Source organism: Epinephelus fuscoguttatus, linkage group LG13 (genome assembly GCF_011397635.1).
Source record: "Epinephelus fuscoguttatus linkage group LG13, E.fuscoguttatus.final_Chr_v1".
In the NCBI taxonomy this organism is placed as follows: domain Eukaryota; kingdom Metazoa; phylum Chordata; class Actinopteri; order Perciformes; family Serranidae; genus Epinephelus; species Epinephelus fuscoguttatus.
This window is the reverse complement of record NC_064764.1, coordinates 19,352,295-19,367,484: the sequence shown is the minus strand read 5'-3', so window position 1 is coordinate 19,367,484 and position 15,190 is coordinate 19,352,295. Positions and strand designations below refer to the sequence as shown.

The 15,190-nt window shown below is 41.6% G+C and overlaps 1 protein-coding gene across 1 annotated transcript in view; it reads right to left on the bottom strand.

The window, feature by feature from the left end:
* Nucleotides 1-246: 246 nt before the first annotated feature.
* The window catches only part of trpm2 (transient receptor potential cation channel, subfamily M, member 2), a 30,641-nt gene continuing 15,697 nt past the window's right edge, over nucleotides 247-15,190 (bottom strand). Inside the window, exons 17-34 of the mRNA XM_049594947.1 lie at nucleotides 13,486-13,584; nucleotides 12,191-12,416; nucleotides 11,964-12,082; nucleotides 11,741-11,873; nucleotides 11,102-11,273; nucleotides 10,143-10,323; nucleotides 9,857-10,038; nucleotides 8,111-8,243; nucleotides 6,414-6,501; nucleotides 6,095-6,179; nucleotides 5,863-6,002; nucleotides 5,692-5,756; nucleotides 5,319-5,348; nucleotides 5,135-5,221; nucleotides 4,960-5,038; nucleotides 4,771-4,872; nucleotides 1,269-1,385; nucleotides 247-1,142 (exon numbers count right to left, since the gene is read on the bottom strand). Of these exons, the coding sequence (XP_049450904.1) occupies nucleotides 1,026-1,142; nucleotides 1,269-1,385; nucleotides 4,771-4,872; nucleotides 4,960-5,038; nucleotides 5,135-5,221; nucleotides 5,319-5,348; nucleotides 5,692-5,756; nucleotides 5,863-6,002; nucleotides 6,095-6,179; nucleotides 6,414-6,501; nucleotides 8,111-8,243; nucleotides 9,857-10,038; nucleotides 10,143-10,323; nucleotides 11,102-11,273; nucleotides 11,741-11,873; nucleotides 11,964-12,082; nucleotides 12,191-12,416; nucleotides 13,486-13,584 (2,155 nt within the window). The 3' untranslated portion in view covers nucleotides 247-1,025. The remainder of the gene's footprint in view (nucleotides 1,143-1,268; nucleotides 1,386-4,770; nucleotides 4,873-4,959; nucleotides 5,039-5,134; nucleotides 5,222-5,318; nucleotides 5,349-5,691; nucleotides 5,757-5,862; nucleotides 6,003-6,094; nucleotides 6,180-6,413; nucleotides 6,502-8,110; nucleotides 8,244-9,856; nucleotides 10,039-10,142; nucleotides 10,324-11,101; nucleotides 11,274-11,740; nucleotides 11,874-11,963; nucleotides 12,083-12,190; nucleotides 12,417-13,485; nucleotides 13,585-15,190) is intronic.

The following is a 15,190-nucleotide window of genomic DNA, read 5'->3' as shown; positions in this document are numbered from 1 at the left end:
CCGATACTGCTCTGTCTGGCGACCTCTGCCTGAGCCAATGAGCAGCTTTGGAGGCTGCTCCGAAACTACTGCAGGGCTGCACACTTGGCAGGTGGACAAAGAGTCGAAAATAAAAAACACATAACAAAGGAATATGCACGGGATCACTGTGATGAGATAAACCCAAAAGACAGAGGAAGAACAATGAGAGACAACACGTGCTTTTCTATTAAAAGAAGTCAACACAACTCAGTTTAAGAAGCGTTTTTAATAATTATTAAGGCCAGAAGTGCTTGATTATGTAAAGGTGGTACATGAGGTAAATGTACAGAGATACCTGGACATACAGGAAGACTGAGTGGATAAAGAAATACTCCTCCGCTTTAATAAAAGCAGCAATGGCCTACTATAAAGTAAAAATACTGCATTACAAGTGAAGCAAAATACATAAAAAATAACAGTCCTCATTATGCAGTATGGTCCCTCATAAATTTAAGTCAATATATACTATGTTATATTATTGCATTTTTAGTTTTGATGCTTGTAAGCGACATTTTCATGTTGCAGCTGGACCATTTTCTAAGTACTTAGAGTAGAGTTGGGAATTTTTATCCAGAGCAATGCATCATTTTGATTTGCATTTGTATGTTGTATGGAAAAAGTACGACTAACTGCAGTGTAAGATGAATGTAGTGAAGTAAAACGACCCATATTTGCATCTGAAATGTAGTGATGAAGTGGCATACAAATGGACATACTCATGTAAACTCCCTCAAAATGAGGTATTTATTCTGAGCGTACACATATAAGACAGCATAAAGTGTACAGTGAAGTGTATGGGTGAAACCTTTTGTTTACTGGCATATGACGTTTGTGCAAATTGTTAAAAAATAATCCACAGCAGCAAACATCATGGCTTTATAGTGTCTTGTTTCAAGTGCTTTCAGTGCAACAGAACTGACCAGCCTTTAAAAAAGGCCACATGAACAGGCAGAAGAAACCCTGTGTATGGAGAGGCACATTTACAGCATCAGCAGTGCAGAACATCAGAACTTCCTGTTGTGCAGCTCGGCAACCTGCCGCAGAAAGTCTCTTTGGTTTGAGCTCAATCTGGTTTTGCCGCTCACCTCCCGCCACTGAAGAGCGCCATGGCTACTCGCCACCTGAGATGGAGAAAATATACAGAACAATTCTGTTTCACTGTAGGAATCATGAACCGAACACAGAGGAGACAAATAATCCATTAGTCAAGCTCTTTCTAAAACAACAAATAAAAATCATGTTCTCACCATACTGTTGATATCGACCATCATCTGGCTTGGACTGTCCAGGTGAATGTTTAGCACGGTGGTTTCTACCCAGGCGTTATCTGTGTTCCTGCAGTCATCCACATAACCCTGAAACACCTGAAACACAGCAACTGCAAGTCAGAATCAACAAGTTCTTCAATGTCAGAGTAAATAAAAGCATGTATGAGGTAATTACAGTCATGTCATTCATTTAGTACTTAAAAGTAATTAACCCCTCACAACAGCCATGTGTCCTTGAATAAGGGAATGACTAATTTAAGATTAAATAACCTCAACTAAATGCTAAAAAAAAAGATTGTGGTAGAAGCCTATGGTGTGATCAGGTGGCTGAGGTGTTTCATCTGAGGTCTTTTTGCTATAGTTCATCCAATTTATATCAACAGAGGCGGAGCAGGAGGGTGAACTGTGGGGCTCCAGCCCCAAATGTTTTCTCAAAGGCCCCAAATCTTTTTTCAAATACTTTAACTTTTTTGTCAGTCAGATAATAATATATGCATGCTGCTTATCCTTAAATGCTATTCTCTGGACAAATCTAATAGACCCTTTTACTGTTAGTAAACAGTATGATGTTTTTGGGTGGGTGGAGCTTAGCTGGAGGCAAAATGATTTGCTAGACATATTAGCTAGCACTAGCTAGCGAGTTCTGTTTGTTTTAGACAATGGAGGAAGATGATATAAGCAGTATGTTCAGAAATACTCATTCTGAGTGTCGGAGCGCACTCTGGAACAAACTGGACCATTCGTAAATTTGTAATGCTGTCTGAATGTACCGTTCTGTTATTCAGAGCACCACACTCTCGGAGTGGCAGAGCGTACTCTGGGCACTTGTTATGGGGATGTGTGATTAACTTAACTGTTTTCTAATTCATATAGAAATATGACGCTTTGTTTCTTTGACAAACAGGGCTCTCATTTTATTGTTGCGCGTCAGACGGAATTTACCAACGCACCATGTCAGGTCATTCACTCTATGGGACCGCGAGTGTGACTTGAATAAGTAATGGGACCAGACTGGCCGACCTGTATGCTCTCACTCAGTGGATGGATGATGTCACAGGAAGTTTTGTAGGTTGATTACTATGCCAATCTTACAAAGGAGGACAACACTTGAACAGTTTCCTCTGTTTTGTTTTGCTATCGAAGCTAACGTTAGCTAATACACTAAAATGTTAGCATTACAGAGAAATCCAATATTCCTCTCAATACCTCTTCAATTTCCAATGAGGTGGACATGACAGCCCTTAATACACCTAACGTTATTCATCCCTACAACAGGAAATACTTTTTCCCTAACCTGATATGAAGTGTGCGCTGCACATGTGAGCATTTATGATCACCTCTGTCCAGTCCTTTTGTCTTATCTCATTTAACCAAAGTTCTCTATGGTTCTGCTGATGGGCAGTGGCGGCTGGTCTGTGATCAAATTTAAGTTTTGAGCCATGACTCCTGTTCTGGCTCTCAATAACACAAGGAGATGACATTTTAATTCTCCTGTGTAGCCTACAGCCCTGTGGTGGTGAGTCGTGTTTTGCCTCCAACTGGTAAACTGATGTCATTGTGGCATCGGCCCAAAAAGGATCCATATACCTGAGTGGCCTAATATTTTATTAATTTATTGACGAATGTATTTACTTAGCATTGTTGGGGATCCTTGATGTGCAATAGAGCTGCCCAGAACATTATGGGATGGATTTTGCATCTAAACTTTTATTCTGTGACCTCTCCTCCAACACAGTGTAACAAAAACAGGTTTCAAGATTAGTAATGCTGTTTGTAATGTTATGTAACTGAAAACAGTAACATCAGAAAATTTCTGCCTCTTTCTGGGTGGCAGGAGTGAAAATTAGTCATCATCAGCATTTGTTGTGTTTTGGTTTCAGAATGATGAAGACAGTTGGAGAACAATTAGATACAAAATATGTAGGATGTAGGCATGACAGGATAATTGTTTTCCTTGGCAACTCGCAAGTCTTTGCCTAATGATGCACAGGTTTTTAGGCATTCTGTTATCTCAGATGGTTTGTATCCAGTCAACACAACGGAGGTTCTCCTGACCTCTAGGGGGGGGCGCGAAGTGGAACAGCTGGATTTTTGACTCAGGAGAAAGAGACCAGACAAGAGAGTGTAACTTGTTTTTGAAATGGAAAGAAAAAGGGAGTAAAGAGGCAGCATAAAAGGTACATAATCTTTACTCACAATATTATAAAATTGTAAAATTGGGTGTGGAAGTATATCAGTCCTTAGGGACTTGGCTTGGGAACCGGAGGGTTGCCAGTTCAAGTCCCCATAATGGACTAAGTATATAGCATGGACTGGTAGCTGGAGAGGTGCCAGTTCACCTTCTGGGCCGAAGCACCTCTGAGCAAGGCACTGAACCCCCAACTGCTTGGCGCGTCTGCCCGTGGCAGCGGACACTTCTCCATTTAATGCATGTATAGGTCCTGTTTGTGCGTGTGTCTAGTTTGGGACTGGGTGTATCTGACAACAGAGTGAGAAAAAATGAATTTCTGCTCAGGGGATTACTGAAGTATATGTTAGAAGGCTAACAAATGTATCTAGCTTATTCATCACACTCAACCTGTTCCCCTCAGGCACAACATGATTTTGCCAAGTAGGACATGCTTCTGGATCAACATTCCACATCACGTTATAGGACCAACATTGCCATCAACCAATCACAGCCCTCTGACATCATCAGTGTGCCGCTCCTGTCTGTGCTTCTTTCAAAATTCCTTTGTGCTTCTTCAACGCTAAGCTAGTTTTCCAAATTGAAGTTAATACAATTGAACAAAATCCTCAGTAGCACTTAACAAAAACCATATTAGCTACTGCAGGGTTAGTGAGTTAGCCTGCCAACTAGGTTGGCTATCCTAACCAGTAAACTTGCCAATAGACTAGAATATTAGCGAGTTGGCTTGCTAACTAGGTAGGCTATGCTAATGAGTACGTTTTTAATAGGCTATAATGTGTTAATCACAGCTACCAATTTTGAAAAACTAGCTTAGCTCTGAAAAAGCACAAATGAATTTTGAAAGAAGCACAAGAGCAGCACACTGATGATGTCAGAGGGCTGTGATTGGTTGATTGCAATGTTGGCCCAGGAACGTGATGTGGGATGTTGATCCAGGAGCGTGTCCTACTTGGCAAAATCACTTCAGCCTGGAGAACTTCAGTCATGTTGATTGTATATGCAGCTTTTTGTTGCATTTGTTTTCGGGGGTTTGTGTGTTTTTCACTTTTTTTTTTGCATAGTTTATGTATTTGCTATAAATGCTTTTGCTTTTGCTTTTGGTTTCTGCAGCACATTTTTGTTTGTTGTTTTACTTGTTTTGGATTTTCACGTGTTTTTCGATTGGCATCATTTCTGAAGCTGCAGCACATTTCTCCTCATGGACATGTTCTGGGCCACTGTAAAATTGCCCCTTTAGCACCATTCCAGCTTTACTCTATAAAGGCGAACCAAAGTGTTGAACAGACCTACCTTTGTTCCCTCTGATGCTATTGCATTTATTTTTTCATACAGTGTCTTTCCCATAGTTCTCTTGAGAGTCACTGGCAAGTGATCAGCAGATTCGACGGGTCCCTGAAGGTTTCAAAACCACAACAAAAAGATATATTTATTCGAACAGCTCAAAAAGTAAAAAACAGGTGAACAAACAGCCGGACTCACCCCAGGTAAAGTCAAGGAGCCCTGGCTCTCATCCCAAACCACCATGTACTCCAAAACAGATCTCTCGCTGTCTCGCCACCTAAAAAAAATAAGCAAAGTCATACATTGAGTCACGCAATCCAGTGGTGGTGAAACAATCTTTTCAGAAGTACTGTAAGGACATGAGAGGACCTACCGTGTGAGCACAAGCTCTGTATTCAGATTTGGACCGAGGCGACTCAGTGCACCTCGTCCCCTGATGCCCGTCCTCCCTTCTGGGTTTCTAATAACAGATCAGATACACATCGAGACATTAAGACGTGCTTGTAAGGTTACTGTAAGTGCAATCTGATGCCAGTATATCTTATCGAGTCACATACTTGTAATTATCTACGGCTTCTGATTCCGATCTGTGAGGAGAAAGAATAAATGAAACGTGAGAGATAACGAGCGAGGAGGCCTTTTAATTAGATAGTGGACACAGGGTTAGGTAAGAAATGTTTGTTATTTAAGTCGAAAATATTTCAGATACAATTTTAAATTTGATTCAAGGTGTTTTTTTTCTTTTTTCTTTTTTTTTTTTTTAAAAGATATTTTTTGGGCTTTTGGGCGCCTGCTCCACCACCAAGCCACCAGCGCCCCATTCAAGGTGTTTTAATGGGAAAATGTTTCGTTCTCTTGACTCTGTTTGCTGCAAATATATCCACACATCATGACTTAAAGGACCAAAACATCATCCTGGTGAAAACATACCCATCCACATGGTCCCCGCCGTCTTCAGAGGCGTAATAAGTCGGCATGTATGAGCTGAAGCCGACCTGAAAAAGGAGAACATTAAAACACCCTGGATTCATTAAACCATCTTTATATGCAGAGATGATGTGAGGACCAGCAGGTGGTGGCTCTGTGGTGTATGTGTAATACCTCCCATGGCACCTTCTCCTCAGGCACAGGGAAGCGTGTCAGTTTGCTGTCTGGGTAGTGGAACTGACGCGCGTTCACGTGGAACCTGTCCTCTTTCTCTGATGTACTCCTGTCAAGAGACTCGTCTGCTGTAAGCAAAGCTGCAGGGAAGAATATCAGTGAGCATGAACAAGAGGAGATTTGACGTGTAACATTTTAATAGTAAGAATGAATGAGGAGGTTGATTGCTGACCTGATGGCTGTGCGTCTTTAGCTGTAAAACCCCGACATTTCAGACTGTCCATAATCCACTGCAGGGCTTTGGCTGACTGAACAACCTGATGAGGCAAAACAAAAGTGGGTCAGACATTTTTGATGACTGCTTATACAACGTCGAAGATGATATGACCGATTTTCCACTGGGGGGACAACTGGAGAGACAAATTTGACAAACACACATCGAGAAGTGTGTCATCTCTCATCTCTGCGTCGGGCCTTGCTCCCACAGCAGAGAGTTAAATGTCACAGACACAGATGCAACATCAGTGATAACCAAAAATTTAGGTCACAACCTGCTCCTCTAGTCGAGCCAGTCTTTGCTCCATGGCAGCAGAGCCCGTCTCCTCTTCCCTCTCCTGTCGATCAGTTATGGCAGTAACCCTGTGGAAACAAACAAGCACAATGTCTGGGATTCATCTGGGTATCACTGCTGGACGGTTTAATGTTACATACCCTTTACATTTACTGACACCACTTTATTGTATGTGCATTAAACATTAAGCCACAGACTGCAGCCACTTAGCTTAGCACAAAGACTGGAAACACTGGCTCCGTCCAAAAGCAGCAAACTCCTGTTTCAGTCTTAATGCTAAACTCCTCTAACCTGAGTCTAGCTTAATTAACAGACAAACATGAAAGTGTTATCGATCTTCTCATCTAACTCTTGGCAAGACAAATATGCACATTTACCAAAGCACTGAAATGCTTTTTGCTGTGGCTGGAAATAATGCTGAAGACTGCAGTGCAGAGGAAACCAAAACAGTAAAGCTGAATGATGCTCAAAAGCTCCACAGAGCTGTAAATTATTACTAAGTTGTAATTCATGCATCACTAAAGTAAAAGTGGCTGCACCATGGAGATACGTTACATTACTCTAAGTAACAACAAAACAGTTACACATGCCTCTAGTGTAAGAGTTAACAATGAAATGTCACAGAATTCTATTCACTAATGGTAAATCAGCAGTTTTTCTGCCCCTCAGCATCATCTTTTCATTAATTGCATGCCATTTTGCAACACAGTAATCCTGTAGAGACCTGATTTATTGAAATGATATCTCAATATCGATCCTGCTTACTACAATGTGCTGTGATGCCAAGTGGTTCAAGCCAGCCAGAGAGCTAATGCGCACAGTAACCATGATGATGGAACAATATCTTTGATCTAGGTTATGCACTAAGTAGTTGTAGTACAACAAGTTTTAATAGCTGATATAGTAACAAACTAACTAGTTATTAGGCCTTTGGTGCCGACCTCAGAACTTAGGGGGCTTTTGCAACAGGGACCCCAGCCTGGGTCTGAGTATACTTAACCCCCAAAGTCCAGTTTGTCTGATTAATGTGAGCACTGTGTTGTGTATCTGGGCACGGTATGCTGATCCATGCTCGAGTTCATTTGAAAAGGTGGTCTCGAGTACAGTTCATGTGTGCTTCAGTAGGCTCACATGCAAATCAGGTGTGCACACTTCACTGGTTATAAAACAGTTTCAATTTAATACTGTTGCCTCTGTATCAAATGACAACGCAGCCCACTGCAGATAGACCAAGATTCAGCAGGAGGTGGAAAACTCCACACCTGGCAGCAGCAGCTCCACCTCCGGCCAGGAGCCAAGCTTCGCCTCACTGTTCCACCAGTACCCATGACAGTCTCTGGGGCAGCAATATCCATCTGCAGTGCCCTTTTCTACACTGTAGCCCAATAAAAATGTCATGTAGATGATGATGCAAGTGTACGGAACAACATTAGTAATGTGAAAGCTGAGTAGAGAGGGGAGGCAATACAAAGGATTGCCGGTTTTTTTTTTTGTAGTTTTTAATAATTGATAGATTTATCCCTTCAGGCCTCTAAGAAAAAACAATTAGTGGTAAAGTCACGCTTTGCTTCATGACTAAAACATATTTAAGGTGTGACGAGGAGTCTCATGTACACAGCATTACTCTAGAGAAATGTTATGCAGCTACACTGGCCTACATTCCTGTGGGACTTTTACTTTTGGGCTGTGTCCAGGATGCGTCGCTCCATGCTCTGACTCTGCTCCTGCTGTGTGGACAGCAGGTATCTGTCCTTCATCAAGGCCTCCCAGGACAACAGCTCCTCTTCCTCCATCTGAGGAAGCTTGCTCTCTGAAAGACAGCGTCACATGCTTTTTCACCAGCTTATCTTATACTGTACATGTGTGTATGCACTTGGACACAACAGCTTTCATTACAGACAAATTGGGATTGAGTTCAACCAGAGAGGCAATACTTCAACACACTGATATCTCCACTGGTGAGCATCGAGCCAAACAGCACAGCATCGACTGTGAAGAGTTCAAAGGTCATTGATTAGGAGTCACTGGACGGCTGGAGAAAGGTCAGGGGTTACACTCCCCAGATGTGGGGAACTCCAGTCACACGGCTTGACTTGAATCAGCAAGAGTCTTAAATTTGAGGACTTGAGACTTGTTTGACTAACACTGATAAAAGATTTGGTATTTATGATCTGACACTCGACTAAGGTCCCCGACACATTAAGCCGACACTCGGCTCTCAGCCAATGTTGGGTCGTTGGTGGGTGTTTGTTGCCCTGGTTTTTGCAGTGAGTCCCATACATTTGGCACTAGTCTGTTGTTTTTTGGCTGATTCAGCAACACTGAATTGGTATCAGAGACAGTGGAGCCAAGTGGTGGATGAAATCACTCTGACTGGCAGTTACGCTCAGCACAGGAGAAGAGAAATAGAAGTGTGGAAAGCAAACAAACGACTAAAGTCAAGAGGGCGTGAGATCAAAACAAACTTGTCATATTGGGTACAATTTTTTTAAGCTATTGAGCTCCTTAGCTGAAATGGTTCGTTATTTTTTGTGTTACTGTTCACTGGCGCACAGTAAATATTATTTAATCTATCAACATTGGGGTGTGTTTTTAAAGTACTAACTGGCTAGCTAGCATCTTTAATCTGTCTTGCTGGTCCCAAGGCTTCTTTGCAGTGTGTTTGAGTGCAACGTTTTGGCCAAGACACAGGCAACGTGAACGATTCAACGGCCTTTGTTGCCACTAGTTCTCTAATGTTAGTTTGGCGTGTCTCGGTCTTAAGACCTAAGACTGATGACTCAAAAGGACTTGACCTTTTCTATGAAATGTTTACATTTTTCTTGAGATACTTTTCAGTTTTTAATTATCTTATTGGCTGGTCCAGATCAGCAGAATGTCGTGACTTGACTTTTCTTACTTGACCGACAGCAGGGACTCAACTTCATTTGCTTGATTTTCCTCACAGTAACTTGTGACTTGCACATGTGTGACTTACTCCCACCTCTGATGATCCCCCTTTATAAACACCCACAATTCTACACTTAGGTCACAGGATATTAAAAACTGAACCATCCCCATGATGGCTGAGCAAACTCCTTTTTTTTGTCAAATTACTATTTTCAAGGTCAATGGTGAACCTTCACACTCAAAACAGAGACAATTTCAGAAAACTATTAATTGTAGAAAGTTGTCATGGAGATGGTTAAGTTGTTTACATGAGACCTAAGTATAAAATTTAACGAGGATAATTGGATGTTTATGACAACAATCTGGCTCCCAAATGCACCACAGTAATCTAAAATTAGTAAGAATGTTATAGTATAATACGTAAAGCTTTTTAACAGAGTGATAAAAGTAAAGCTAGAGAGGAAAGCTGTAGCACATACTGTAACAATGAAATCTACTTTCAGCATCTGCAGAAATAAATAATTCAATACTTACTAAACTCTTTGCTGATGATGGGGGGCCTGCACAGCACCATCCTTCTGATGAAGAGGTAAAGATGGCTGAAGATGATGAAAGGAGGAGGTGCAGCGGGGCGGCTGTGGTACTCCTTGATCAGCTCGTATCTTTGAAACTTCCATATTCTGTCTGTGTTGTCCTGAACTTCCTGGAAGGTAAAGCTGTGCAGGAACACAAAGAGAGCCAGAGGATGATGAGGGAACATGATTTACAGAGAGGTGAAAACAACAAGGTGTCATCATCTGAAATGCTACAGAGAACGCACTTGAAGATGGCTATGAGTAGGTTGAGCAGCAGTATGTTGGCAAAGAGCAGGTAAACACAAAGCATGATGATGGTGAGCCACTCAGGGAAGGCTGGCATTTGGTTTTCATTCAGCACGGGACACTTGGGCTTCAGAGGATCGGTGCCATTCATGCTGCAGCTGTCTATCTCAAACCCAGTGTCTGCAGAGGGCAAAGAGGTTGTTTTTATTGTGATAATATCTTAATTAAAGGAACAGTTCACCCCAAAATCAAAAATACATATTTTTACTCTTACATGTAGCGCTATTTGTCAGTGTCTCTTTCCTGAAATCATGACCCAGTTACTCAAGCTAATCCACAGACCTTGTTGTGAGCAGTTTTGGATAGAAACTATTTTCTTTACGCTGAACTACATCTCCCAACCGTATTACTACACAGAAGGAAAAGTGCATCTACTCATGGACAAGAGGCTCGTGCTCCTGACAGTGTGAGATGTAAACACTAATGGAGTCCTCCTTGGCTGAGATGTAATGTTAGCTAGCTAAGTGGTGCTTGGTGAGCTAGCAGTAGATGATTGCTACCATCTGTGTGGTGATACAGTTGGTGGGTATAGTTCGGTAGAAAGAAAATCGTTCCTACATGAAACTGCTCTCAACAAGGTCTGTGGATTATTATGAGTAACTAGGTTGTGATTTCTGGAAAGAGACATTGCTGTTGAATTTTTTAAAATGTATTTTTTTGGCACTCTGAGTACCACAAGCCGAGTGCCATCTAGTTTTATTATATTAGAGAGAAGGCAGACATCTCTACTGCCGTCATCTCCAACACTCAGCAACTCACACCAAAACAATCTAGATTGAAAAATAGCACTACAGGTAAGAGGAAAAATACGTATTTTTGATTTTAGGGTGAACTGTCCCTTTAAACAACCAAGTCTGAACTTTGTTAATGTTTGAGAATATTTTCCATCTCCACTCACAATCAATATTTTTGGGAAAATCCCCAAATATGATGAGGTACGGCTCATAAACTGCCCCGCGGAGGATCCAGTCCAGCCGATTGTCATTGTGGATGAGGATGCCTTGTTTGGCCACACCGTAGGCCACCACCCAGATACTCAGCAGGAACATGAAGAAGAACATATCCATCATCTGGAGGACAAACAGACATCAGTCATGAGCTCAACACCTAAACTGTGGACACATTTGAAAACCATTGACATAATGTGTACAGTTTAAACTTCAGAAAGCTGGATTTGTCGGTCTGCATGCTGCCTAAAGCATCACATCTATATCAGTTTATATATTTAGCACTGACAGGTTTCAGTATCTAAAAGGTTGCCCTGTTGCTCCAGGTATCATCTCTGCACAGGCAATAACAAGGTCTGACTGACTGAGTGGGAACAAACAGACCAGCTGCAACACTTTATTCAAAAACACCTTTTCATTGAACACTAATTCACATATTCATCTGCAGACACCAGATGGAGGCCCAGTGAGGCAGAAGCCTCTTTTTGTATCAGATAAAAGGTGTTTTGGTGCGAAACACTGTGTGTTCTGCAGTTGCTCCTGCATTGCATCAGGTCAGCATTCATTATATTTGCATGTAAGCCTCTCACCATCCTCCTCACGATGATGATTTTGGGTCCCAGGGTTCTGCTGATAGTGAAGATGGCCATGAGACGCAGGCAGAAGACCACATAGTCGATGCAGAGGAGGATTTTACCCGCGTAGAACAGCTTGGTCGTGAGTCTGAAATAAAAAAAATTGGTGATTCATAGATAACCAAGAGGGTGGAGAGCACTGACATGGCCTTACAGTGACTGCCTCGGAGGAACTCACCTTAATGCAAGGCCGACAATAAAGAGAATGATGGACAGAACATCTAAAATATTCCACAGGTCCTTGATGTACATCCTGGCTTTCTTACGAAACCCAAAGCCATCAGGATCGTGAAACAGCTGAGACAAAAAAGTTAGTTAATTAAGTTAAGTGACGTAGTGATATAAATATTCTCAGAATAATGCGTACTCTTGGCAACAACATATGTCCCAGCTCCACCCTCTCACCTGTCGGACCTCCTCACACACCAGAGAGAGCAGCCAGATATAAAGCAGCACCTCCGCAGGAGAGGGCATGGCCTGGAAATCGATCATCAGCACCACAGCAAACAGGAAGAGGAAAGCGAAGTATGAAACAATATTCCAGTAAAACTTGACCTGCGGAGAGCAGTACAGGTGGACCAGCCTGGACCAGCTGCTCAGAGGCCTCAGGCGCTGCAGGCTGGAGGGGAGACTGTGGACAGAAAGGTCACTGCAGGTCAGACACAACTGTGACAGGTCATTTTTCTAAAGTGGCACTTCAGACAGTTCTTTCTTACTCTCCCTAAGCTGACCTAAAAAATCACAACTCTGGGAATAACAAAAATGTAATACAGCTGTAAGCAGCAATTTGGGGGTTAAAGCAAGAACAGCTGCACAGGATCAAGACCTCTGACAGTTTACAACACCTGCATTAAAGATAACTAATAGACTTTATGACCATTAAAAAGACACTCATTCTTTTATGGCCAAATATGTGCCAAGCCACAAGCTTCTTCTGCTGTGCTGTCACCCTCTTACTAGTTAGAAATATCTACAGATTTTGGTGAAAAACTGTCATTGACTTATGGCCAAATTTTGCACCAGGCCAATGCACTTGTTTGCAATTGTTGGCGCCCCCTTTTGAGTGACTTCAAAACAATTTTACACACATGTTTTAACACTGTTATGAAACATATCCAGAGAGTTTTGTCATGATTGGATGAACACCGTCTGATTTACAGTCAGATTTGTGTAATGCAATGCCATTTTTTTGCATTTGTGGCACCACCTAGTGGTCAATTTAAATGATGCTTGCAGGGTTTGTTTCAGGTGTGTATGTGCACATATCCTGTATGTTTTGTGATGGGTGGCATCACTGATTGGCTTCACACTGGTCGCAAAACCAGAAAGAATCCAGGGGCTGATTGCACAAAACACCTTAAGTTAAAATCTTTCTTAAAGTCCTAGTTAAGGATTCCTCAAAATAAAAAACACCCTTAAGTCTTCGCCTTAAGATTTCCTTAAAATGCTCACTTAAGTTTTTATGGTTTTCTCTTTGTCTTGGTCTTATCCTTAAGGAATCCCTGTTACCGCTGTAAAATCTCTTTCAATGCAGTAAATGAGTTATCATTTTTCTTTTGCTAAGGAAACCTATCAAAGGATTCTGTGCAACTGTGTAAATCCCTCAGCTTAAGAGAAATTCAGCCTTAAATGTCATACTTAGGGAGAAAACTTAAGGTGTTGTTTGTTACCAGTGCATTAAAAGGCGACTGTCTACTTACAGGCCACGAGAATTTGTCCGAAGTGTACTTCCTGTCACTGACTCCACTGTCTTGATTTCCTCATTCTTATCAGCTTCTCTCTGGAGGACCTCGTCACGTCTGGGGAGAATTATCACTCATTAAAAAATTCTAACAACTTTAAACATTGCTATAGATGAAGTACATGAGTTAATTCAGATATTAAGAGACAAAGAACATGAATCAGTTATGGTCAGCAAAGAAAACAGTAGAAGGGGTGTTGTTGCCATCGGGTGGTGTCATATAAATACAAATGCAAACAAGTGTGCATGTTTAAATAAATAAAACACTACTATAAGACACCAAATGCATGAATCCATGACTGTTACTACTCTTTTATGACTGAGTGTACACAGCGAAAGAAGAAACACAGAAAAAGAAGGAACTACAGAGAGAACAGAGGAAAGGAATGCACTTATCAAACAACACATCCAAGTGCAAATAAGACCAGAAAAGAAGAGAGAGAGGTTAAACTTTAACCTGATGAGGACTGAGAGTTAAAATGCATGGAGGCTAAAGTCATTTATTAAGGGCTTTTTAATTTTTGCGAGGCAGTGCACCTTGATACTTGTTGGTTATGAGTTATTGATCACAAAGCAAAGCACATGTCTAACTTCTCTCTGTCTTTTTTTGTCACATAATAGGAACTACAGTATTTTCACTGTTCTGCACAACAGCTTCAGACCCTTATATAACAAAGAGTCCACTGGTTACATTGACACACCAAGCTGACAGTTGATTGTCAATCACTGTCAGGCCGTCGTCAGGCTCGGTGTCGGCATCAGTGTCTGTCGCTCTAGTTTTTGTGGTGTATCCCTGACCGTTGGCACTAGTCGGCCCTTGCTGGCCCTTGTCGGCTGTTTTTAGCTGATTCAGCATGTTGAATAGCCACCGGACCTGGTGGAGCCCATGAATGAGTGATGTCACTTTGACTGGTGGTTCTGCTCAGTGAACGAGAAAAGGAACACAAGTAAGGAAAGCAAAGGAATGACTTAAGTCAAGAGGGCCTGAGACTGAAACAAACTCGTTCTATTAGGTAAGATTATGTATCTAGCCATTGAGTTCTTTGCAGAAATGGTTTGTAAATGTTTGTGCGATTCTTCACTAGCACATGGTTGATATAATTTGTTCTTTCAACATCGGGTTGTGTTGTTAATGTGCTATCTGGCTAACTAGCGTCCAGGGCCGTATGCAGGATTTTTGAAATACCGAGGTCATTTAGTCGTGGTGCACATGGGGGGTCAGAAATTTTTGTCAATTATATATCAAAAGCCTTCAATCTGGTGTACTTTGACAGCAAAATTAAGAGGCTACATCTATAAAGAACTACACACATCATATTAGATTATGGGGGCGTGTCCCCCTCAATGTATATGGTGACTACGGCCCTGTCACGCATGCATAATTAGGCTACAGTCATTCTGGTGCGCAAAGGTGAAGTGCGCTGGTCTTGTCATACAAAGTTTGATTGAGTGACAACTGGACAATATGGAGATATTTGCATCTTGAAAGCCGGACTACAAATGTGGATAGACAGGGAGAAACACACACAAGCCTAAGACGTGGTAAGATACGATATTCCTCACTATATGAAGTGACTGATAACAAGATCTGTATAATGGATTGTAAAGAAATTCATCAGGTTTTTATTTTGTAGACAATTGATCTGTATTTATAGCGTGATGGG